Source organism: Lepidochelys kempii, chromosome 1 (genome assembly GCF_965140265.1).
Source record: "Lepidochelys kempii isolate rLepKem1 chromosome 1, rLepKem1.hap2, whole genome shotgun sequence".
In the NCBI taxonomy this organism is placed as follows: Eukaryota; Metazoa; Chordata; order Testudines; family Cheloniidae; genus Lepidochelys; species Lepidochelys kempii.
The window spans coordinates 116,172,952-116,198,520 of NC_133256.1; the positions used below are offsets into that span (position 1 = coordinate 116,172,952).

A 25,569-nucleotide genomic window follows, 5' to 3' on the forward strand; every position below is an offset into this window, starting at 1 on the left:
GTGTCGAGGCTATGGAACTTGGGGAGGAGGGCGGTTGGTTACACAGGGGCTGCAGTGGCAGTCTGTGCTCCAGCTGCCTCTGCTGCAGCTCAACCATACACTGGAGCATACTGGTTTGGTCCTCCAGCAACCTCAGCATTGAATCCTGCCTCCTCTCATCACGCTGCTGTCACATTTGAGCTTCAGCCCTCTCTTCAGCCCACCACTTACTCTCTTCAGCCCGCCACCTCTCCTCCCGGTCATTTTGTGCTTTCCTGCACTCTGACATTATTTGCCTCCACGCATTCGTCTGTGCTCTGTCAGTGTGGGAGGACAGCATGAGATCGGAGAACATGTCATCGCGAGTGCGTTTTTTTTTCCTTCTAAGCTTCACTAGCCTCTGGGAAGGAGAAGATCCTGTGATCATTGAAACACATGAAGCTGGTGGAGAAAAAAAAGGTACAGTGGTATTTAAAAAGACACATTTTATAAAACAGTGGCTACACTCTTTCAGGGTAAACCTTGCTGTTAACATTACATACATAGCACATATGCTTTCGTTACAAGGTCGCATTTTGCCTCCCCCCACCGTGTGGCTACCCCCTCAGCCTTCCCCCCTCCCTGTGGCTAACAGCGGGGAACATTTCTGTTTAGCCAAAGGCAAACAGCCGAGCAGGAACGGGCTCCTCTGAGTGTCCCCTGAAGAAAAGCACTCTATTTCAACCAGGTGACCATGAATTATATCTCACTCTCCTGAGGATAACACAGAGAGATAAAGAACGGATGTTGTTTGAATGCCAGCAAACATACACTGCAATGCTTTGTTCTACAGTGATTCCCGAGTACATGTTACTGGCCTGGAGTGGTAAAGTGTCCTACCATGAAGGACGCAATAAGGCTGCCCTCCCCAGAAACCTTTTGCAAAGGCTTTGGGAGTACATCTAGGAGAACCGCGAATGCCAGGGCAAAGTAATCCTTTCACATGCTTGCTTTTAAACCATGTATAGTATTTAAAAAGGTACACTCACCAGAGGTCCCTTCTCCGCCTGCTGGGTCCAGGAGGCAGCCTTGGGTAGGTTCGGGTGGTACTGGCTCCACGTCCAGGGTGAGAAACAGTTCCTGGCTGTCGGGAAAAACGGTTTCTCCGCTTGCTTGCTGTGAGCTATCTACAACCTCATCATCATCATCATCTTCTTCATCCCCAAAACCTGCTTCCGTATTGCCTCCATCTCCATTGAAGGAGTCAAACAACACGGCTGGGGTAGTGGTGGCTGAACCCCCTAAAATGGGATGCAGCTCATCATAGAAGCGGCATGTTTGGGGCTCTGACCCGGAGTGGCTGTTCGCCTCTCTGGTTTTCTGGTAGGCTTGCCTCAGCTCCTTCAGTTTCACGCGGCACTGCTTCGGGTCCCTGTTATGGCCTCTGTCCTTCATGCTTTGGGAGATTTTGACAAAGGTTTTGGCATTTCGAAAACTGGAACGGAGTTCTGATAGCACGGATTCCTCTCCCCAAACAGCGATCAGATCCCGTACCTCCCGTTCGGTCCATGCTGGAGCTCTTTTGCGATTCTGGGACTCCATCATGGTCACCTGTGCTGATGAGCTCTGCATGGTCACCTGCAGGTTGCCATGCTGGCCAAACAGGAAATGAGATTCAAAAGTTCGCGGTTCTTTTCCTGTCTACCTGGCTAGTGCATCTGAGTTGAGAGTGCTGTCCAGAGCGGTCTCAATGGAGCACTCTGGGATAGCTCCCGGAGGCCAATACCGTCGAATTGTGTCCACAGTACCCCAAATTCGAGCCAGCAAGGCCAATTTAAGGGCTAATCCATTTGTCAGGGGTGGAGTAAGGAAATCGATTTTAAGAGCCCTTTAAGTCGAAATAAAGGGCTTCATCGTGTGGACAGGTGCAGGTTTACATCGATTTAATGCTGCTAAATTCGACCTAAAGTCCTAGTCTAGACCAGGGCTAGGAGTTGAGGTTGAGTTTAGCAGCGTTAAATTGATTTAACCATGCACCCGTCCACACGACGAAGCCCTTTTTTTCGACTTAAAGGGCTCTTAAAATCGATTTCCTTACTCCACCCCCGACAAATGGATTAGCGCTTAAATCGGCCTTGCTGGCTCGAATTTGGGGTACTGTGGACACAATTCGACGGTATTGGCCTCCGGGAGCTATCCCATAGTGCTCCATTGTGACCGCTCTGGACAGCACTCTCAACTCAGATGCACTGGCCAGGTAGACAGGAAAAGGCCCGCGAACTTTTGAATTTCAATTTCCTGTTTGGCCAGCGTGGCAACCTGCAGGTGACCATGCAGAGCTCATCAGCACAGGTGACCATGATGGAGTCCCAGAATCGCAAAAGAGCTCCAGCATGGACTGAACGGGAGGTACGGGATCTGATCGCTGTATGGGGAGAGGAATCTGTGCTATCAGAACTACGTTCCAGTTTTCGAAATGCCTAAACATTTGTCAAAATCTCCCAAAGCATGAAGGACAGAGGCCATAACAGGGACCCGAAGCAGTGCTGCGTGAAACTTAAGGAGCTGAGGCAAGCCTACCAGAAAACCAGAGAGGCGAACGGCTGCTCTGGATCAGAGCCCAAAACATGCCACTTCTATGAGCGGCTGCATCCCATTTTAGGGGGTTCAGCCACCACTACCCCAGCCGTGTTGTTTGACTCCTTCAATGGAGATGGAGGCAATAGGAAGCAGGTTTTGGGACGAGGAAGATGATGATGATGAGGTTGTGGATAGCTCACAGCAAGCAAGCGGAGAAACAGGTTTTCCCGACAGCCAGGAACTGTTTCTCACCCTGGACGTGGAGCCAGTACCCCCCGAACTCACCCAAGGCTGCCTCCCGGCCCCGCCAGACAGAAAAGGAACCTCTGGTGAGTGTACCTTTTAAAATACTACACATGGTTTAAAAGCAAGCATATTTAATGATTAATTTGCCCTGGCATTTGCGGCTCTCCTAGATGTACTCCCAAAGCCTTTGCAAAAGGTTTCTGGGGAGGACAGCCTTATTCCATCCACCATGGTAGGACACTTTACCACTCCAGGCCAGTAACACTTACTCGGGAATCATTGTAGAACAAAGCATTGCAGTGTATGTTTGCTGGCATTCAAACAACATCCGTTCTTTATCTCTCTGTGTTATCCTCAGGAGAGTGATATCATTCATGGTCACCTGGTTGAAATAGGGTGCTTTTCTTAAGGGGACATTCAGAGGTGCCCGTTCCTGCTGGGCTATTTGCCTGTGGCTGAACAGAAATGTTCCCTGCTGTTAGCGACAGGGAAGGGGGAGGCAAAATGCGACCTTGTCACGAAAGCACATGTGCTATGTATGTAATGTTAACAGTAAGGTTTACCATGAAAGAGTGTACCCATTGTTCTATAAACTGTGTCTTTTTAAATACCACTGTCCCTTTTTTTTTCTCCACCAGCTGCGTGTGTTTCAAGGATCTTCTCCTTCCCAGAGGCTAGCGAAGATTAGAAGGTGAAAAAACCGCACTCGTGATGAAATGTTCTCTGAACTCATGCTGTCTTCCCACACTGACAGAGCACAGACGAATGTGTGGAGGCAGACAACGTCAGAGTGCAGGAAAGCACAAAATGACCGGGAGGAGAGGTGGCGGGCTGAAGAGAGTAAGTGGTGGGCTGAAGAGGGGGCTGAAGCTGACAGGTGGCGGCAGCGTGATGAGAGGAGGCAGGATTCAATGCTGAGGCTGCTGGAGGATCAAACTAATATACTCCAGCGTATGGTTGAGCTGCAGGAAAGGCAGCAGGAGCACAGACCGCCGCTACAGCCCCTGTGTAACCAACCGCCCTCCTCCCCAAGTTCCATAGCCTCCTTACCCAGACACCCAAGAACGTGGTGGGGGGCCTTTGGCCCCCCAGCCACTCCACCCCAGAGGATTGCCCAAGCAACAGAAGGCTGGCATTCGATAAGTTTTAAACTTTTAAAGTGCTGTGTGGCCTTGTCCTTCCCTCCTCCACCACCCCTCCTGGTGCTTCTCTCCTCCACCACCCCTCCTGGGCTACCTTGGCAGTTATCCCCCTATTTGTGTGATGAATGAATAAAGAATGCATGAATGTGAAGCAACAATGACTTTATTGCCTCTGCAAGCAGTGATCGAAGGGAGATGGGGAGGGTGGTTAGCTTACAGGGAAGTAGAGTGAACAAAGGGGCGGAGGGGGAGGGCGGTTCATCAAGGAGAAACAAACAGAACTTTCACACCGTAGCCTGGCCAGTCATGAAACTGGTTTCAAAGCTTCTCTGATGCGTACCACGCCCTCCTGTGCTCTTCTAACCGCCGTGGTGTCTGGCTGTCCGTAACCAGTAGCCAGGTGATTTGCCTCAACCTCCCACCCCGCCAAAAGCGTCTCCCCCTTACTCTCACAGATACTGTGGAGAGCACAGCAAGCAGTAATAACAGTGGGATAACAGTGGGAATATTGGCTGAGGTCTAACCGAGTCAGTAAACTGGGCCAGCGTGTTTTTAAACGTCCAAATGCACATTCTACCACCATTCTGCACTTGCTCAGCCTGTAGTTGAATAGCTCCTCACTACTGTCCAGGCTGCCTGTGTACGGCTTCATGAGCCATGGCATTAAGGGGTAGGCTGGGTCCTCAAGGATAACTATAGGCATTTCAACATCCCCAAGGGTTATTTTCTGGTCTGGGAATAAAGTCCCTTCCTGCAGCTTTTGAAACAGACCAGAGTTCCTGAAGATGCGAGCGTCATGTACCTTTCCCGGCCATCCCACGTTGATGTTGGTGAAACGTCCCTTGTGATCCACCAGTGCTTGCAGCACTATTGAAAAGTACCCCTTGCGGTTTAGGTACTTGCCGGCTTGGTGCTCCGGTGCCAAGATAGGGATATGGGTTTCGTCTATGGCCCCACCACAGTTCGGGAATCCCATTGCAGCAAAGCCATCCACTATGACCTGCACATTTCCCAGGGTCAATACCCTTGATATCAGCAGATCTTTCATTGCGTTGGCTACTTGCATCACAGCAGCCCCAACAGCAGATTTGCCCACTCCAAATTGATTCCCAACTGACCGGTAGCTGTCTGGCGTTGCAAGCTTCAAAGGGCTATTGCCACTCACTTCTCAAGTGTGAGGGCTGCTCTCATCTTGGTATTATTGTGCCTCATGGCAGGGAAAGCAAGTCACAAAGTTTCATGAAAGTGCCCTTACGCATGCGAAAGTTTCACAGCCACTGGGAATCATCCCAGACCTGCAACACTATGCGGTCCCACCAGTCTGTGCTTGTTTCCCAAGCCCAGAATCGGCGTTTCACCGTATGAACCTGCCCCATTAGCACCATGATACCCACATTGCCAGGGCCTGTGCTGTGAGAGAAGTCTGTGTCCGTGTCCATGTCCTCATCACTCTCATCACCGCGCTGACGTCGCCTACTCGCCTGGTTTCACTTTGCCAGGTTCTGGTGCTGCATATACTGCTGGATAATGCGCGTGGTGTTTAATGTGCTCCTAATTCCCAAAGTGATCTGAGCAGGCTCCATGCTTGCCGTGGTAAGGCGTCTGCACAGAAAAAAGGCGTGGAACGATTGTCTGCCGTTGCCCTGACGGAAGGAGGGGCGACTGACGACACAGCTTACAGGGTTGGCTTACAGGGAATTAAAATCAACAAAAGGGGGTGGCTTTGCGAGAAACTGAATGGCCCCCTCAAGGATAGAACTCAAAACTGGGTTTAGCAGGCCGTTGATTTCATGGAGGGAGGAAGGAGAAAATGAATACAAAACAAATCTGCTCTATTTCTTGTTTTGATCCACTTCATCTATCTTTATACATCTTACTGGCAGCAGACTGTGCAGTACGACCGCTAGCCATCGTCATCTCCTGGGTGCTCGGCAGAAGACGATGCAGTATGACTGCTGGCCATCATATTCTCCTGGCTGCTGATTAAAAGACAGTGCACTAGGACTGCCGGTAGGACTCAATCGCCATGAGACAAAACTTAAAAGGGAAATGACCTGGCTGAGTCACTCCCATGTTTACCCAGGTGCCCCGACCTCATCGAGGTTGGTTAAAAGAGCATCCAGGACTACGTCGACAACGGCTACCAGTCATACTGCACTGTCTGCTGCCAAAAGGCAATAAACTGCTGCTGTGCAGCAATGCAGTACCGCGTCTGCCAGCACCCAGGAGACATACGGTGATGGTTAGCTGAGCGGCCTCCATGCTTGCCGTGGTATGGCATCTGCAAAGGTAACTCAAGAAAAAAGGCACAAAACGATTGTCTGCCCTTGCTTTCACGGAAGGAGGGAGGGAAGGGGGGCCTGACGATATGTACCCAGAACCACCCGCGACAATGTTTTAGCCCCATCAAGCACTGGGATTTCTACCCAGAATTCAAATGGGCGGCGGAGACTGCGAAAACTGTGGGATAGCTACCCACAGTACAACGCTCTGGAAGTCGATGGTTGCCTTGGTACTGTGGACGCACTCCGCCGACTACATGCACTTAGAACATTTGTGTGGGGACACACACAATCGACTGTACAAAAACGCTTTCTACAAAACCGACTTCTATAAATTCAACCTAATTTTGTAGTGTAGACATACCCCAAGTTACAGCAGCCTTCAAGCTGATCTAATTTAAGTCTGCACAGAAGGGGACAAAAGGATTGGTGTGGTGTAAGAGTCACCTAGCTATGCTTCCTCTTCTGCTATTCTGGCAGCAAGGAAAGAGCCCCTACACTGGCTTTACATCACCAGAAAACTGTCCTTACATTGGTGTGATCTTCCTTGACATGCTTATGCCAGCTTTATGACCAGAGGATTTTTGGGTCAAAGTCCACTAGTGGTGCAAGACCAGCTGCTGCACTATACCAGAGAACCTGGCTCACAGAGTCTTTTTTTCTTTGGGTCTGCCTAATTACTTCAGACTGCCAATGAACTGACTGTTTTAAAAGTCTGAGAGAATTTGTTTGCTAGTCGTGTTTTAATTAGCAAAAAATTCCTCCAATCCCTGAAAACTCACAGCAAACAAACACTGTTCGAACTGGGGTATGAACCTCCCATGTGCAAATACATGTCCATGAATGAACGTCATCATACCCTGTCTACTGGCCTTCAAACAGCGTCCAGGCAACTGGCTTATGCTGAAGAAAGAAATATGATTACTGAATTTTAGGGACCCAGGAGAATGCTGTAGCTGGGAAAGAATACATCAATTTAGATCAGCTCTTAGTTCTTCAAGGGCCAGAACAGGGAAGGATTTCTGGGACCATGGCTACATCTGGATTACAACTGAAAATTACGGCTGGACATGGTTTTCTGGAAGCCTGAAGAGGGTTAGGATGGGCATGAGTTTTTAACACTGGGCAGCAGGACTGGGGTGCACCTCTTGGGAAAAAAAATCACTGGGGCAGATCCTCCACTGGTGCAATTTGTCTTGGCTCTATTGAAGTAATTGGAACTATAGCAATTAATACCAGCTGAGGTTTTGCCGCCCTTGTGTCCTATCATCATGATATCTGAATAGACACAAACCTCATGATATCATGGCTAGAGCTGGCTGAAAGTGTTTCCTCTGGAAGTTTTTCAAGGAAAAGTGTTTTTCATTACAACTTTTTGCAGCGTTTGTAATTTTCTGATTTTCAACTACATGAAATAAAAGATTTTATTACCAAGAAACAAAACTGTTAACTCCATTAAATTCCAATCAAAATGAAAATGTTTCACTTCCAATAATTTTCTTTAAAAAAAGTCAAAATTCTGAAAAAAAATTCAAATTTTTTAAAAATAATCTCCTTTAGTTTGAAAGTTTCCATAGAAAATAATTAGTATTTTCTGACCAGCTCTAATCATGAAGTTGTGTCAGCGATGAATGTACTTGGGATTCTTTTCCAATAAAGTGTAACAGCCTCATCAAAATCAGCTCTGCTGTAAATCAAAATGAGTAGCTCTGTTTTTAATAATAAACCGTAAGAGTTTGTGAAGGGAAAACTACAAGCTAAGCCCAGACTTAATATCAGAAAAATAATTCAGATACTTATTTAATTATTATTTTTTCAAGCTCACATCTACAGCGTGTAGCTTTTGTAAAAAAACCAGACCAAAGGAAAAACAGATTCTTACCATATGACACATTCATAGGATCCTGAGTCTTCTAAAATTGCAGGCATAAACCAAAGCAAGTTCTCATGCTGATGTATTCTGGAAAGTTTCACTTGAGTTACAGGTATTTTTCTCCCACTTTTATACCAAGTCAAGCTGTAATTCATGTGCTGAAGAGCTAGTGTTTTATCTAACAAACAATCAATAGTAAGAGGTTCTCCTACCAGTACAGATAACAAACTTTGACTATGCAGCACATCATGTACCATGCATTCGTCTAAAAAACATGGAGACAAAATTTAAAAAAGACATGAGTATAGAACTATGGAGACAAATTGTCTATTTCTTTAACAGGTTTTCAATATTCATCCTTAAATACTCTTGTGGGACAGGCAACTCCAGCATCTACAAACTAAATGATATTCGATAACTATACACAAAAATTCTGTTAGTGAAATTCTAATCATAAAGAAGGCAGAGAGTTCCCCAGCAATCTGAAATCTGACTATTTTATGTGAAGGAATTAGGAGAATAACATTAGAAACTGTCAGCTTCAATGTGATAGCCAAATCCCAGTTTAAGTAATTATATTTTGCCTATCTAGAATTCCCCACACTGAGTTTAGATTGCATATTTTGTTTCACCTCCCTTCCCGCACCGAGTTGAAATTTCAAAAGCACTAAATAGCAACTTATCTCTGCTCTCACTGAAGTCAAGGGGAGCTTACCATTGGCTTTGATGAGAGTAGAGTTAGGCTAATAGAGAGTACTTTTGGAAAATCTCACCCTACATTGTTTTGTAGCAGTACTGTCCAGTCTTCAGTTGTTCCATCAGCCCATGCAATAAATGACTAGTTTCGCCAGCATCAACTCTCACTCTGAAATATGCTGAAAGCAAGCAGAGCATGCCAACTTCCAGGAAACAGTCATTGTTCTTTACCTGACTTTTTCCATCCCAATGTGCAAATACCTGATCACAACATACTGGTACAAAGGTCCTTCTACATTCTCCAAGTCTGCACATTGGGGGAGAGTGGAAAACAAGGAGAATTTTATGGGGCTGTCATTTCCAACTTCTGCTACTCTGTCCCCCGCTTGTATGAGCTTTCTGCTGCTTTGCTGTCAATGGCAGCATGGAATTAACAGATACATGGGGCCTTGATATTGTAAAATAATTTGTCAGCCTAACCCTGCCCAGATCTGGAACAATAAGGTGTATACATTGTAGGATTATATAGAGACACTGAAAGATGTACAAATATAAGTCTTGAGAATTCTCCACACTGAAAATATCAAATGTGTGTCAAATCTAGGATATTCAATACTTTTTACAGTGCTCATTTAAAAATGCCTAGGTTTGGAAAGCACACATAATGCACTGACAAACTTCACACCAAAGCAACTTAAGATCACAAATAAAAGCCACACCATTTTATAATGAAAATACAGCACACCCTAAATATATAGAGTTCAGACTAGCGTCTCTACTGGTCATACTACATCTCTGTTCTTAAATAGCTGTTTTCAGGTATCTGAGAAGTAAGTTATAATACATGTATGTGAAAAGAGCGCATTTCAGAGGAAGTAATTAAGAAACCATCTGATCAACTTACCTGCCTTCACTGAAGAGATAAACACTAGGATTATACTGCAGGTAATCACAGCTGTAGCCATTATGTTTTACTAGAGGGAAAAAAAATAGATTCAGTATTGTCTCTCTCAAAGTAGTACAACTCAGAGCAGAACAAAAATTACAAGCGTCCACACTGTAACTTGTATTTTTATAGATCTTTTTGTACACAAGGACCTCATAAGAACGGCCATACTGGGTCAGACCAATGGTCCATATAGCCCGGTATCCTGTCTTCTGACAGTGGCCAGTGCCAGATGCTTCAAAGGTAATTAATAAAACAGGGCAATTATTGAGTGATCTATCCCCGTTGTCCGGTCCCAGCGTCTAGAAGTCAGAGGCTTAGGGATACCCAGAGCGTGGGGTTGCGTCCCTGATTATCTTGGCTAATAGCCATTGATGGAGCTAACTTCCATGAACTTAACTAGTTCTTTTTTTAACCTAGTTGTACTTTTGACCTTCATAACATATCCTAGCAATGAGTGTCACGCTGTCTGGAGCGGCTCACGAGGGCCTACCACAGGGCAGACTGTCAAAAACAGGGCAGACTGGTGGTGTGTTCTATAATTAGATTTCACCAACCCAGTAACCAATGTGAACTCCTAGTGTAAGAGTCTTACCATGGAGTCACAGACAGTCCCCTTAGACTCTCCAGTCTATCTTGCCACCCAGGCAAGCTGGACTCAGTGATAAATGGTCACACCAAAAATCACACAATATTCAGGTTGCTTCCATTCCCAAGAGACCAACACTTACCCCAGATCAGTTGGTACCCAGGAGCTTACATCAATGACAATGCCTGTAACCAATCCTGTAATAAACTATCTAAAGGTTTATTGAACTAGGGAAAAGAAATAAGAGTTATTTACAGGTTAAAGCAAGCAAATATATACACACAAATGAGTTATCTAAATCACTAGAGTGACAGAGTTGTAGAGATCTGTCAATTCAAAGTATCTTGGGATACCTGCCTCAGTCTCTGGCCCTCTCAGCGTTCAAACAGCAAAGAGAGAGCTGGACAAATTTCCTGTGATTTTATTTCCTTCATTCAGTTTTCAAGTCCATAGGATAAGCTTCCTTGCACACAGCTTTTCCTAGGTGTGATAGGGCCATTAACCAATCCTTTGTATTGCGATGTTCCTTGATGGCTCATCTTTATTTTGATAGTCCTTCTGGATGGCTGCGGGGTGGGGGACATGATTCCCATACCTGGGTTCAGAACAAACATTTTCAAAGTTATAAAGCAAAACTTACGTATTTTTTGTAGCATGGAATACAGCCATTAAAAGTTAGATTCATGCAAGCAGCACCTTACAAGCATTTCAGAGAGTCTAAACACTAAATACATTCTTATAAGACTAATTTTGAGCAAAACTAACACACAGGTAAACTGATCCAGTCTCCAGTTATGAGTCTGTTAGTTCTTAGCTAATGCCTGCAGTCCACTGGCACCTGGTTTGCCAGCATCACAACGAGTTCCACAGGTTTTCTGTGCATTGTGTGAAGAAATACTTCCTTTCGTTTGTTTTAAACCTGCTGCCTATTAATTTCATTGGGAGACCCTGGTTCTTGTGTTATATGAAGGGGTAAACGACACTTCACTTTCTCCACTCCATTCATGATTTTATAAATTTCTATTGTTTCCCCTCTTAGTTGACTCATTTCTAAGATAAACAGAATCCGTTTTTTTAATCTCTCCTCAAAAGGAAGCTGTTCCATACCCCTAATCATTTTTATTGTTCTTCTCTGTACCTTTTCTGAGATGCGGCGACTAGAACTAGATGCAGCATTCAAGGTGTGGCCATCCCATGGATTCGTATAGTGGCATTGTATTTTCTGTCTTAATTATCCCTTTCCTAACGGTTTCTAATACTGTCAGCTTTTTTACTACTGCTGCACATTGAGCATTTATTTTCAGAGAACTATTCATGTTGATTCCAAGATCACTTTCTTTAGTAGTAACAGCTCATTTAGATCCCAGCATTTTAGTTTAGTATAGTTTGGATTATGTTTTCCAACATGCATTACTTTGCACTTATCAACACTGAATTTCATTTGCCATTTTGTTGCCCAATCACCCAGTTTATGAGATCCCTTTATAACTCTTCACAGTCTGCTTTGGACTTAACTAGAGTAATTTTGTATCATCTGCAAACTTTGCCACTTCACTGTTTACTTCCCTTTCCAGATCATCTATGAATATGTTGACTAGCACAGATCCCAACACAGATCCTTATGGATAACCACTTTCCATTGTGAAAACTGACCATTTATTTCTAGCCTTTCGTTTCCTAGCTTTTAATCAGTTACTGATCCACGAAAGAACCTTCCCTCTTACCCCATGACTGCTTACTTTGCTTGAGAGTCTTTGGTGTGGGACCTTGTCAAAAGCTTTCTGAAAGTCCAAGTACACTATATCAACTGGATCACACTTGTCCACATGCTTGTGACACCCTCAAAGAGTGCTAACAGATTGGTGAGGCATGATTTCCCTTTACAAAAGTCATGTTGATGCTTCCCCAATATATCGTGTTCACCTATGGTGTCTGATTATTCCATTTTTTACAATAGTTTCAACCAATCTGCCTGGTCCTCAAGTTAGGCCTATGGTACGTCTACACTGCAACATAAGCCCATATTAGCGCTCGGGGTCAAGCCTAACCTACCTTGCGTCTACACTGCAATTCCGCTAACCCAGGACTCAGACCCAGGGTCCCAGGACCCTGCAAGGCAACAGGGTTGGAGCTCAAGTCAAGCCGGGATCCATTGTTTGAGCCCTATGGCTTTGCAGTGTAGACACAGCCCCACTTGCCCATGTCTAGTAGTTTGCCAGAAGTAACCCACAATTCCATAGGACAACTTCCTTACTTCTCTCTATCCCAACAAGCTCCAATCCACTCTATTGAAACCAGAAACTACTCCCTTCTTGGCGTATGGCAGCAGCTCAGGTCATTAACCCATTCTCTTCTGATCACTGATCTGCAACCACACTATCGGAGAGCCTCCTGGGTTTGCAATAGAGATTGAACTGAAAGAACCTTTTCCAAAGCGCACTGCTTCATGGTCATGGGAGCACAGCCAAATTTTGGTCAATCTCTGGTGCAAGGTCAGTAAAACTGTGGACTTCAGCAAAAGCACCAGGAATGACCACGTGTACCAGCAGATAGCTAAAAAGCTGACAGCTCTGCAGATATTCCAGACTGGTGATCAGTGCAGGGAATGTATTAAGAGGCTGAAGAACAAGTACTGGAAGACGAGGGACAAGAACTGCACCTCGGGTAACTCACCAACAACATGTCCATTTTATGACGACTGTGCCCAGCATGGAGGCAACTGTGCTTCATAATGACCTGGTCAGCTAGGATAGCGGCCAATGACCTCCATCAGCATGGGGTCTGATGGGAGCCAGAAGCAGGCTCCCAATGAGGAGCATGAAGTGACAGTTTTAATGGAACTGTGGACCAGGATTAACAAGAGCAGATTGTGGACCAGGATTAACAGCAAATTCTTGGTCCCTACTCAGCAGGGCTGTTTGATCCCCCCCAACACAGCCGAGCTTGTAACAAACCTGGTGGAGGCAGAAGCCACCTCAAAGCCCGGTAAGTGTATAAGGCAAATTTACAGTTTATTATTACAGTAATGGGAAGGATTTCTGCTGTAAGAAACAATGCAATAATGACAAGTCCCGGCTAGCAGCATGGCCACTAAGGGCAGACTGCATCACATTGCCTACGTGACTCCCTTCTTCTTCGCCCTCTCCTCCCCGCATGTGGCATTCAAAATGGCAATTTGGAATTTCAAACATTCATAAACAGCTGTAAAGGTCATTTTAACTGTTAAGTCACACATGTTTGTCAGGGTCAGTCATGTTTTCCTTTCAGTAATAAGAAATTTGCCACTCTGTAATCACTCCTCCTAGGTCTATGGAGCCACCTGTGAACAGTGAACTGAGTGTGTGTGTTTGGGAAACAGTATTTTATTTCCAAATCTAGTCCATTTCAGTTAGAAGTAGTCCATACAGTCAGCGGGTCACAAAATCAGGTCTCCAAGTGTCAGTTTTTTCCCCTAGTGCCAACCTAGAGTGGAAGAAACCTATGGATTTCGACGTTTGTTGGAGCAATAACAGAGTAAGCCACATGTGACCTAATGCAGCCTCGTGTTAATTCCCTCATGGATTCTGACCCAATCCTGGCTGCTGATAGCTGCAAACTTTTCCGGAAGCAGCAACTCCAGATAGTCAGTCATACTGCAGGGGAGGGTGTATTTTCCAGGCCCCCATGGACAGCTGACTAGTTCACTCCTCTCACACAAACATCCTATTTTGTCACTATACATTAGAATACTTCAGCTGCACACACGGCAGATTTCCCTGCAGTCAGGAAATAACATTTCCCTCTGCCAATATGGGCACCACAAGAACAGTTTAGAAAAGTTCTAATATAGGGTTAGAAAACAATGTAGACACACAACAGGGTTCCCTAACATGGGTCAGCTGACTCGAGTCCCACTAACCCTGGGCTTACACTGCAATGTAGACATAACCCTACTGGGCTGTAATTGCCAGGATCACTTTTGGAGCCCTCTCCCTTTTATTTTTTTTTTTTTAAATAACATTACATTAGCTATTCTCCAGTCATTTGGTAAGAGGCTGCTTTAAGCGACAGGTACACACAGCACTCTTGGCATCCACAGAAATGACGCAAGATTGATAGTGATTGCCTTGTTATCTCTGCTAACTCTGGAAAACGCTGTAGAATGGCAGGTGAATCCCAAAACTCTCCAAGTTAATTCACACTCACTTGTACAAAACGGTGTATGGGGCAAGCTGTGCTTTAGCTTTGCGGCCAAACATAGGGATTACCTCCAGAGGGAGCACTTGCTCTGATAACATATTCACTTGTTTCACATCCAATACCCAAACTGCTTTCATAAATGACGGTCCGGGCTATCTGAACCTTGGGCCTCATTGAGCTGGTCTGGCAACATTCTCTTCAGTGTCTTCAGTTTGTCTGCTGTTTTCTTGAACACTCTTTGTAAAAATGCATTCTGCTCTGCATCGTCACCAGCCCCGGAGCACTCACGGAGTTGGCGCCTAAGGTGCCACTTTCGATGTGATCAGTGGGGGGAGTGGCCGCTCCCCCTCCAACCCCCCCACCTACGCTACCCCACCTCTAGGAGCCACAGGGACCTGCCCGATGCTTCCTGGGAGCTGCCCCAGGTAAGCACTGCCAGGACTCCCCACCTCCGCCCCTGGCAGGTCCCTCTGGTTCTTAGGGGCAGGGTGGGCACCCACTACGGTGGCCCACAAGAGCCTCCTGCCCGGTTCCGGGGGCTGTCAGGGGGCAGGGATCCCAGGGATAGGGTGGGGCGTCAAGGAACATGAGGGGTTGGATGGGGCAGAAGTCCCGCAGGGCGGGGTAGGCCATGACCCCCTCGTGGGGTGAGGAGGGAACCGGTTGTTAAGGTTTTGGCAGCTCATCACTGAGTAAGTGTCAGGTGAAATCTCCATTTCACTGTCAATGAACTTGCAGTAGCCACTTACATGTTCAGCGTGGCAAAGAACTGCTTCAAACCACCCATTCCATCATGTCGCTATTGGTTCTGGACAGAGGCAGTCGGTCAGGATTGGGCTGTTTTTTTCTTGCAAAGAAAGCCTTGAAACACAGTTTGCGAGCGGGCCAGTGCTTAAACATTTTTTTCACTGCAGCAGTGAATTTATCAATTTTAGAAAAATGAACATGCCATTGATTGCTAGCCAGACTCACAATATGATTATGTTTGTCATCCGTTGACTTGTCAAACATAATGCAAGCAGAAGCAGCTTTTTTCATACGCTCTTTCAGCTCCTCTCTGTGGACTTCAAACGCTTTGGGTAAGTAATCTTGGCGAAGCTTGTTAGCAGAAGGAAGAGCACCTGTGTTTGGAACTGGTTGCTGAATAGCTACAGTAGGCCTGGGACCTAATTCACCACCATACTAAACTAACCTTGATTAGCCTTGGGTGAAACTCAGGGATTTCACCATTAAAAGTAAGAAAAAATTGTTCTGCTGCTAATAAGGTACCCCCACCTCAGGAATGCCCCTAACAAGAGTTATAACACCCAGGGTTGTAAAGTAGAGACACCCCCAGGCACTGGAAAGTTTAGGGAGGATACCAAAAGACTCAGCAAATGGTAAATTTGATAAAATAAGCCAGTGAATTTATGCTGCCCACTGCACAAAAAGAGGTGGTCATAAATAAGTTATAATTTGTGCATGAGAGATAAAATGTAAGAAATATTTAAGCAGGGAGGAGGACACATAGGTGCCAGTGCATGATTGGTTACATTTTGAATAATGTGGTTAAATAGGTTGTATTGAATAATTGGTGAAATAGGGGTACTGAATAATGTGACAGGAGGTAGCTAGTGTTATCTATATAATGTAAATAAAAAGCAATGCTCTTTGGCAGTGGTTTTCAAACTTTTTTTCTGGGGACCCAGTTGAAGAAAATTGTTGATGCCCGTGACCCGATGGAACTGGGGATGAGGGATTTAGGGTGTGGGAGGGGCTCAGGGCTGGGACAGAGAGTTGGGGTGAGGGCTGCGGGAGGGGGTCAGGGCTCTGGGCTGGAGACAGGGATGAGGGGTTTGGGGTCCACGAGGGGCTCTGGGGATGAGGGGATTGGGGTGCACGAGGGGCTCCAGGTTTGGGGGGCAAGTAAAGTAAGCTAATTAAAATCAAAACTGCAGTGGAAGCCTAATATTGCAGGATCTGCAATTTCCAAAATATTGTAAATGAAGTAGGGCCTTACTTATTGTTGTTTAATTTATCGATTTGTTCCAAAACCTCCTCTATTTACACCTCAATCTGGGACAGTGCCTCAGATTTGTCACTGAAAAAGAATTGCTCAGGTGTGCGAATTTCCCTCACATCCGAGTCTACAGTGAAGACCAACACAAAGAATTCATTTAGTTTCTCTGAAACACACTGTGTTCCTTGATTACTCCTGTACTAGCACCTTGATCATCCAGTGGCCCCACTAAGCTTCTGATGTACTTTAAAAAATTGCTGTTAAGTTTGTGTGTGTTTTGCTAGTTGCTCTTTAAATTCTTTTTTGGCCTGCCCAATTATACTTTTTACACTTGACTTGCCAAGACTATGTTCCTTTCCATTTTCCTCAGTAGGATTTGACTTCCAATTTTTAAATGACAGCCTTTTTGCCTCTAACCACCCGCAGTTTAGCCATGGCGGCATTTTTTGGCCCTCTTACTGTTTTGTTTTTCCATTTGGGATATACGTTTAATTTGAGCCTCTATTATGGTGTCTTTAAAAAGCTTCCATGCAGCTTGCCAGCATTTCATTCTTGTGACTGTTCCTTTTAATTTAACACTCTTCCTCGTTTTTGAATAGTTACCCTTTTCCAAGTTAAATGATAGCAAGGTGAGTTTCTTTGGTATTTTCCCCCCTACGAGGATGTTAAATTTAATTACATAATGGTCACTATTATTGAGCAGTTCTGCTACATTCACCTCTTCGACCAGATCCTGTGCGCCACTTAAGACTCAATCAAAAATTGCCTCTCCTCTTGTGGGTTCCAGGACTAGCTGCTCCAAGAAGCAGTCATTAATGGGGTCTAGAAATTTTATCTCTGCATCCCGTTCTGAGGTGACACGTACCCAGTCAATATGGGAGTAGTTGAAATGCCCCCTTATTACTGCGTTTATTGTTTTTGTAGCCTCTCTCGCCTCCCTGAGCATTTCAAAATCACCATCACCATCCTGGTCAGGTGGTTTGTAATTTATTCCTACTGATATGCTCTTATTATTCAAGCTTGGAATTACTATCCATAGAGATTCTATGATACAGTTTATTTACTTTAAGATTTTTACTATATTTGACTCTGCTTTCTTTTGCATATAGTGCCACTCTCCCGCCAGAGCAACCTATTCTATCATTTCTGTATATTTTGTATCCTGCTATTACCATGTCTCATTGATTATCATTGTTCAATCAAGTTTCTGTGATGCCTATTATATCAATATCCTTATTTAATAGCAGGCACTCAAGTTCACCCACTTAGTATTTAGACTTTAGCATTTGTATATGAGCACCTATACATCTGTCAATATTTAGTTGTCTGGCTTCATGTGATGCAATTGAAGGGGACTCTTTCATTTGACTGTTTCTTTTCAGTTCCTACTTGATCAACTTCTATCCTCTCCTTTTTACTAGGACACAGAGTATTCCCTTTAGTAAATTTCCCCCGTAAAGGATGTCTCGCTCCTAAATGTGTGCTCCTCTGTACTTGCTCGGCTTTCCCCCAACCCTTAGTTTAAAAACTCCTCTACAACCTTTTTAATTGTGTGTGTCAGCAGTCTGGTTCCATTTTGGTTTAGGTGGAACCCATCCTTTCTGTATAGGCTTCTCTTTTTCCAAAAGGTTTCCCAGGTCCTAATAAACCTAAGCTCCTCCTCCCTACACCATCATCTCTACCACACATTGATACCCTGCAATTCTACCTATCTAACTGGCCTGGGTGTGGAACCAGAAGCATTTCAGAGAATTCCACCATGGAGGTCCTGATCTTTAATCTCTTACCTAGCAGCCTAAATTTGGCCATTAGGACCTCTCTCCTACTTTCCCTGTGTCATTGGTATCTATGTGTATCACGACCATCTGCTCCTTCCCAGTACTGCACATAAGTTTGCCTAGATGTCTTGAGAGGTCCGCAACCTTTGCAACCAGCCTGTAATTCACCGTGCAGTTCTCCCAATCACCAAACCCAACTCTCTATATTTCTAATATTCTCAAAGTATGTTATAGACTATGCAGTGTATGTGTGTATTTATTCCCTATAGATACACATAGGGCTCACTACACCCACTCTCAGTATGTTGTCATCTGTAGACCGGAAATGGCAATAATTTTGTAGCAGTAATACATACAACTATTTTTTTTAAGAAGCTGAAGAATACCTTCTATTGAAACTACAGAAAACTTCAGAGTGTGCATAAGACAAGTTGAAATTTGAGAACAACACTGGCTTGCAATCTTAGTCCTAGAGCTGGTTAAATAATGAAAATAATTTCTATTTCCCACCAAAATTTCAACCTTTTTGGAAATTTTCAGACCAGTTCTGACTATTCCTATGAATAGTATGAGGGGAATATTTCAAAAATTTCTTGCTCAAAAAAAAATCTCTGAAATACAGTGCCCTAAGATACGATGTGGGGGTGTTGCATTACTGAATAAAAGACTCACCAACATGTGTCTTAACATAGTCATCTTCCAGTCAAGTACCGACCAACCCCGACTCCGGCTAAGTTTATAAATTATAACAAGAATCACAAACCTAGCAGAAATGGACACAAGAATATTGATCACAAAAGGACAAATTAAACAGACATGCACAATGGCTGAAGCCCTCACGATGGAGACACAATTTCTTTTCAAAAATTATTTTGGTTTGCAATTAGCAATTCTTGAATTATTTCACATATTAAATTTCACACTAAAATGTAAAGGCAATGTTGATGTAAAGAAAATAAAAATGTATTTCTTTCAAGGAATTGTTCACTGCCTTTTGTCTGTTTTCTAGTTTTTTATATTGGAAATGCATGAGTGAAGAACAGTTAATATATGTTCAAATGTAAGCACATTGCACCAGCATTTCAAAAAAAAAAATTACATGCAAGTGTAAAATTTTTATTTGAGTGAGAAACCAGGGATACCAGAATGAGAAATCAGCAGAATTAGCATTCAAAACGTATAAATCCTAATACTGCATTTATCAATCTTAGTTCTAAGCAGAGAAAATGAAGGGTTAATTTATATATAGCCACATGCGGCTCTTCAGAAGTTAATATGCGGCTCCTTGGATAGGCACCGACTCTGGGGCTGGAGCTACAGGTGCCAACTTTCCAGTGTGCCGGGGGGTGCTCGCTGCTCAACCCCTGGCTCTGCCACAGGCCCTGCCCCCAATCCACCCCTTCCCATCTCCTCCCGAGTTTTCCATGCCCTCGCTTCTCCCCCCCACCCCCAAGCTGCTCGCATGCCACAAAACAGCTGATGGGGAGGTGTGGGAAGGAGAGGGAGGTACTGATCAGCAGGGCTGCCAGTGGGTGGGAGGCACTGGGAGTGCAGGGGAGGGGGACGGGACTGGTACAGGGCTGCTGACGTATTACTGTGCTCTTTGGCAATGTACATTGGTAAATTCTGGCTCCTTCTCAGGTTCAGGTTGACCACCCCGATATAGCTCTTTTATTACAAAACAATTTCTGTTGGCCAGGGCCCAAGTAGCACAAACTTATCATTGCTCTGCATCGTATTGCCCAATCGCTTCTGGATTAGCCTTTATTTACCGCTCTTACATGTAAAGAGCATGACAGATTTTTCAAATGAACCCTTAAACACCAGAATGCCTGTTCCCTACCATTCCCCATTGTGGTCCCAGTACACCAGCATCAGTTTTCTGAACTCTCTCCCCATCAGGTGTTACTTTCATCATCACACCAGCGTTCAATGCAAATGATGTGCAACAATGAAGCCATTCTCATAAATTCCTGCAGCTAGTTTACCCCAGCCCTCAAAATATACCACATAAACCTCTCCAAGCCGGCACACTCAACTTCTGCGCTGCATGGAGGAAAGAAAGTTTCCCACCGTAGGGACTTCGGGTTTACTACTCTTACTACCATTAAGAACACGATTCAAGCTAAATTAGAGAATCTAGATCCCTACTTTTATTCCCCTTTGCCCCAGAATCTCCCTTGCTGGCCAGATCCCGCAGAAATACTCCTTCCAATGTGCTTCTTTCCTAGTCCTTTCTCCATCTTCCTCCTGTAACTCTCAAATGCAGGTTCCTCCATTCCTGGTCCCCCTCCAAACCCCTAAATCTAGGCTGCTCTTTATTCAGCTTTCAAAAACAGAACAAAAATTCCTTAGATTTCATAACAAACACATACAGATTTAGCCACACAGGGATATCTTTAGAAGTTTGAGTGAATGAAGAAAGAGCTCTTCTCTGGAATGGACATTTCAACCTGAATTCTGTTTTTTCATAGTAGTTCATGCTATAGAATTTATGTGTAAGAACTTTTGTCAGTTTGGCAAAGCCCTCATAGCTCACCTGATTTGTGAAATAAATTCATGTTGGAAATACTAGTTGCTCCTATATATTAAATTAATAACTGTATATTCCCATCCACCTATGAATATTAAATAGAGAACAAGCTGAACAATTATTTTGCATATTAATAACATTCTTTAAAAGAAGCTCATAAGTGGTCTGTGAGCAGAGATGTAAATTTAAAACTACTTAAAATTAGTCCTGTTTTAAGGAACAGGAAGGAAACTGTTGCATGTTAACTCATTAAGATGAAAAATGTATTTTGTACCCAAAAAAGTAATGGTTAGGCCTCTATATAACTTCCCACCTTGACAACCTAAAACTAAGGCATACGCTTAACAAATAAAGTGGATCAAATAGGGATCAAAGTGAAGTGGATCAAAAATCACCTCTCCTGTAACTCTCTCACCTCTAACCAAGAGAGCATTGGGTTATAGCTATGGGAAGTTCCGTCCAAACAGACCCTTCCCAAATGGTACTTAATGTGCGTGCAGTCAGAAGGTGGGAGAGTCCACACTGTAAGGCTGTTGGAAAGATGAAAGATTTTCTCACTGTTTTGAAGCAGATAATATCCATTATTTAATATCTTGGAATAGGAGTAGTTTTAACAGACTTTGCAGAGTGTATACAATGCACTTAATGACTTGCAATTTTACTTTCTGTAATTTGTCTTTGTGGTTTTAAAATATAATTTTACACACACACACACACACACACTTTATAATAAAATAAAATATTTAACACTTTGACAGATTGGTCTATTTAAGAAAGGATTGCAATTTTATCATCATCTGGGACCTTTGGGGAAAAAAATTTTAGGGAACTGCATGAAAAAAATTATTTTCCATCTCTCTTTCATGTCTGTATTAAAGATAGAATAGAGCAGTGCTCAAAAAGGGAGAGTGGGATTCCTGTTTGTTCTCCTCTCCAAGAGCAGAGAGACATTTCCACTTTTACACCCTTACCTGCACTGAAAATTCCTTCTTTTGTGAGTGTATGACTATAATAGGTTGCCAAAAACATATGAGGTGTGGGGTCTACACAAACTCTGTCAAAAGTGCACTCTCTTACCTAAGTCTGATCCTGTGTTTGTTCAGTTTTGTTTATTGACTGCAATCACATACATTAGTTTTTAATGCTTTTTATACCAGCAGAGCCATGCTGGATTCTGCCTCTATCTGTAAGCGGTGGAATAGTCCCGCTATCGTGGGGAACTTTCCTGGCTTCTGCACTACCCCAGTGAAGTGGGCTAGCGAAAGGATCTGAGTCCTCGCTCCCACTTCCTTTACCCAATGGCCTCCCTGCCTTGAGGACTCCCCTTCCACTCTCCTGTCTGGCAGAGTCCTCGTAACTCCAACAAGGCTGGGCCCAGGATTCCTGGGGGACTCGACCCCCAACCCTGCTGTGGTCACCTAGGACAGGGGCTAGGGTGTCCCCACTCCGGGGTACTCTCTCTGCACTGGGCACTTCTCTGACCCACTGACCATTACATACAAGTTAAAGCAAATGCAAGTTATTTAATCAACAATTAATTTTAAAAAGAATAAGGAAAAATGGGAAAGGAAACACATCAACCCGCTCTGTGGCAGGGAACAACACAAACAGTGTCTCTGGAATGTCAGGGCAGTTCACAGTCTGTTCCTTGTAAGTCCCAGGCCTTCTTCTGAGGCCCTAGCTGTGCTGCAGGGATGCTGTGGGTTGGACACTTGCTCTGGTGGTGGCCACGCGCTCTCAGGCTCTAAGTGGTAGGACCCTTCTTCCCAGTGTCGCCCCGTCGGGGTTACAATCCAAGCCTGGCCTGCAGAGTCTCTTGGCTGAGGTGTCTCCCTGTGCTGGGCCCGCTGCCCAGGGTCCCCCTCGCACTCCCCAGCTGCTCACCGCACCCAGCTCCGGACTGCTCCAGCCCCAGCTCCACGTCCACCACTCGGTCTCTGCACTGCTGCTGCTCTGCCTCCAGCTCCCTGGGCTGCTTCTTTGGCCCCTCTGCCTCTGGTTGCTGCAGCTCTGCTCCCAGAACAGGTCTGCTCTGCAGGCTGCTTCTGTGACTCTGCTCCCTGCACTGATCTGCTTCGTGGGCTGCTTTTCTGGCCCCTCTGGCTCTGGTTGCTGCAGCTTTCTTCCCAGGGCAAGTCTGCTCTCTCTGGGCTGTGCCTCTGGCTTTGGGGCTGCAGCTCTGCTCCCCAGCTTAGCTTGGGCCCTGGCTTTCTCCTTAGCTCGGCCCGACTCTGTCTGACCCAGACAATTCCAGCTCACATGGAGGACAGGATGTCCCTGTCCTCCTGACTCCCTGATTAGCCTGCCAGTCCTGTCATTCAGGCTGATGCTGATGGGAGTATTGGCCTCTCCCCATTGTTCCTGGGGACTGTCAGTCTCAGGGTCCTGATTTCCCATCAACCCCCCTTTTAGTACTGGGAGCTAGCAACTAAAACACCCCCACTGAATGTTAGTAAGGGGGCAACAGTCCCCTTACATTTCCCTCAGAAGTGCTTTTTGGCTTCCATTGTCACATGCTATGGTGTTGTAGCCCCAGGATACCAGAGAGACGAGGTGGGGGGGGGGGGGTGAAGGTAATATCTTTTATTGAACCAACTTCTGTTGGAGAGAAAGACAATCCCAGCCAGACCTGTAGAAGAGCTCGTGTAAGCTCAAAAGCTTGTCTCTCTCACCAACAGAAGTTGGTCCAATAAAAGATATTTCTTCACGTACCTTGTCTCTCTACTGCAGGGGCCAAACTTACTGACCCTCTGAACCACATATGACAATCTTCACAAGTTCAAGAGCTGAGGAACACCTGCCAGACCTTGGGGATTCAGCCCCATGGGAAGCGCCTGCTGGAGCTCAGGGCTTCAGTCCCCCAGGTAGCACCTGATGGGATTCGGGGCTTCACCCCCACTCCTTGCATGTGCGCCCAGCAGGGCTGAAGCCCTGTGACCCTCCTCCGCACTAGGCAGAAGGCCCTACGTCATGACCAGGCAGAGGTCCTGAGCTCCCACACCATCAGTCTAGTAGGTGGAGAATGGGGGGTCACTGGGGAGCTCTACAAGCCACACTTCAATGGCTCGCATGTGGCTCACAAGGCACAGTTTGGCCACCCCTGCTCTTCCAGTCGCTTACATCTGTGCAAACCCACTACAGACAACGGGCAGCACAGACACCAGCTAACAGCAGAATCTGGCCAACAGAACCTTATTGTTGCTGATTGTGCAAGAGGGAAAGACCCCACCTTGAGTGTGCAGGGCTAAAACACAGAGGTAGGAGGGGCAGAATCCTTTTAGTTGTAAATTAAACACCTCTGCTACAGAAATTATTGAAGCTGTGCTGTTGTGAGTCACCTTGCAGAACAAAACAAGTAAGTTAGCTCGCTCACCTCTCCTTCCCCCATCACGGCAGCTTCTCCTCACCCCAACCCTTGCGTGAGCAGGGAGCCACTGCCTAGCCTTTAGTTCCTTATTTAAGGGCAGAGAGGAGGGCAGTGGCTGCAGCTCAGCCACAGCTGGGAAGAGACACTGGTGTCCCCACTAGGAGGAGCAGGCCAGGTTCCAGATTGCTTCTCCCGTTTCTCCAGCTTTGGGAGGCAGAAGGTCTTACCTGTGGGTGGGTGGAGACGGGAGAGAGCTGACCCCTGGCTTCAGCTTGGTTGGGAGAGAGCCAGCTCCTAGCAGCCGCCTCCCAGGAGACACCAGCCAGCCCGCCCGCCCAGGGATGCTGCTCTGTGGGCTGCGCGGCAGGCACTGCTGGGAGAGGGAGGGGAAGGGGAGACTGGGGAGCAGACACGGGGAACTTGCTCCCGCCTGCCAACCCTCCCTCCGTCGCCTCCGGAGCGCCCCCAGGCGGCAGCGGCGTCACCCGGGCCCGCCACGGAGCCTGGGCTCCAGGCTCCAAGCCCCGCTGGGCGGCCGCCGGAGCCGGGCGCTGGGAGCGGGCTGCAGGGGGGAAGGGAGCGGCTGGGGCTGGTCTCGCGGGGCCCTTGCGCCCAGCGCGCTGGGAACAAGCCCCGCGTCTCCCCAGGGCCGCCCGCGGGAGGCGGTGGCCGCTGACCCCGCCCGAGAGCCCCGGCTCCTCCTCCCTCCCTCCCCACCGCGCAGCCCCGGCCGGCCGGTTTGCAGCCGCTCGGGGCAGAGGGGACACGCCCCGCTCCGCTGCCGTGCGAGGCGGGGCAGAGCGGCGGCAGGAAGCGGAGCTAAGGCACCGCAGCGAGAAGTCCCCCTCGGCGGGGGGGATTTAAAGCGCTTTAAATCGCCGCGATTTGGGATGTCAGCCAGGGGGCCGCGCGGTTGCCGGGGCCAAGCGCGCGCGACAGGCAGCGGCAGGAAAAACAAGCCCGGGCCGAGGAATTCAGCGTTTGCTTGAATCTGAAGTTGACATCTCCGCCCACGTGTCTTTCCGTGAACACGTGCAGGGAGGTATGGCACGCACTAGTACAAATACGATTTATCAGGCAGAACAGGTAAGTATTTTGGCTCCAGGCTCAGTGGAGTAATTTTCCTTTCAGTGCACTGGCTCAAAAGCAGCAGTTGCTCTCAGCGCACCTCTGTCTCACCGCATAAAATGTCTTGGGATCACAGCCTTTACGGGAAGTTATCTGTAAAGCCTGGTTGCCAGCCCCTGGCTTTTAACTCCTTTATTGAATTATGTTAAAGGAGAGAAGTGTCTTTTGAACATTACTGGAGTACCTTTTATCGGGTCTCATTAATACTGTCTAGAGCTTGGATTTGTGAACTTCAGGCCAAAAAAAATGAAATCTAAGAGTCCCAAAAATGAA

At 46.0% G+C, this 25,569-nt stretch overlaps 1 protein-coding gene across 3 annotated transcripts in view; it reads right to left on the bottom strand.

The window, feature by feature from the left end:
- The window catches only part of LOC140914239 (interleukin-1 receptor-like 2), a 54,668-nt gene extending 29,863 nt beyond the window's left edge, over positions 1 to 24,805 (bottom strand). Inside the window, exons 1-6 of one of the 3 annotated variants that reach the window (XM_073351618.1) lie at positions 24,396 to 24,805; positions 18,941 to 19,031; positions 10,670 to 10,907; positions 10,455 to 10,539; positions 9,682 to 9,751; positions 8,091 to 8,346 (exon numbers count right to left, since the gene is read on the bottom strand). In XM_073351618.1, the coding sequence (XP_073207719.1) occupies positions 8,091 to 8,346; positions 9,682 to 9,742 (317 nt within the window). In that variant the 5' untranslated portion in view covers positions 9,743 to 9,751; positions 10,455 to 10,539; positions 10,670 to 10,907; positions 18,941 to 19,031; positions 24,396 to 24,805. Of the gene's footprint in view, positions 1 to 8,090; positions 8,347 to 9,681; positions 9,973 to 10,454; positions 10,540 to 10,665; positions 10,908 to 18,940; positions 19,032 to 24,395 lie in introns of those variants that run through there. The other 2 variants (XM_073351628.1, XM_073351637.1) reach the window with 2 other exon arrangements.
- Positions 24,806 to 25,569: the final 764 nt, after the last annotated feature.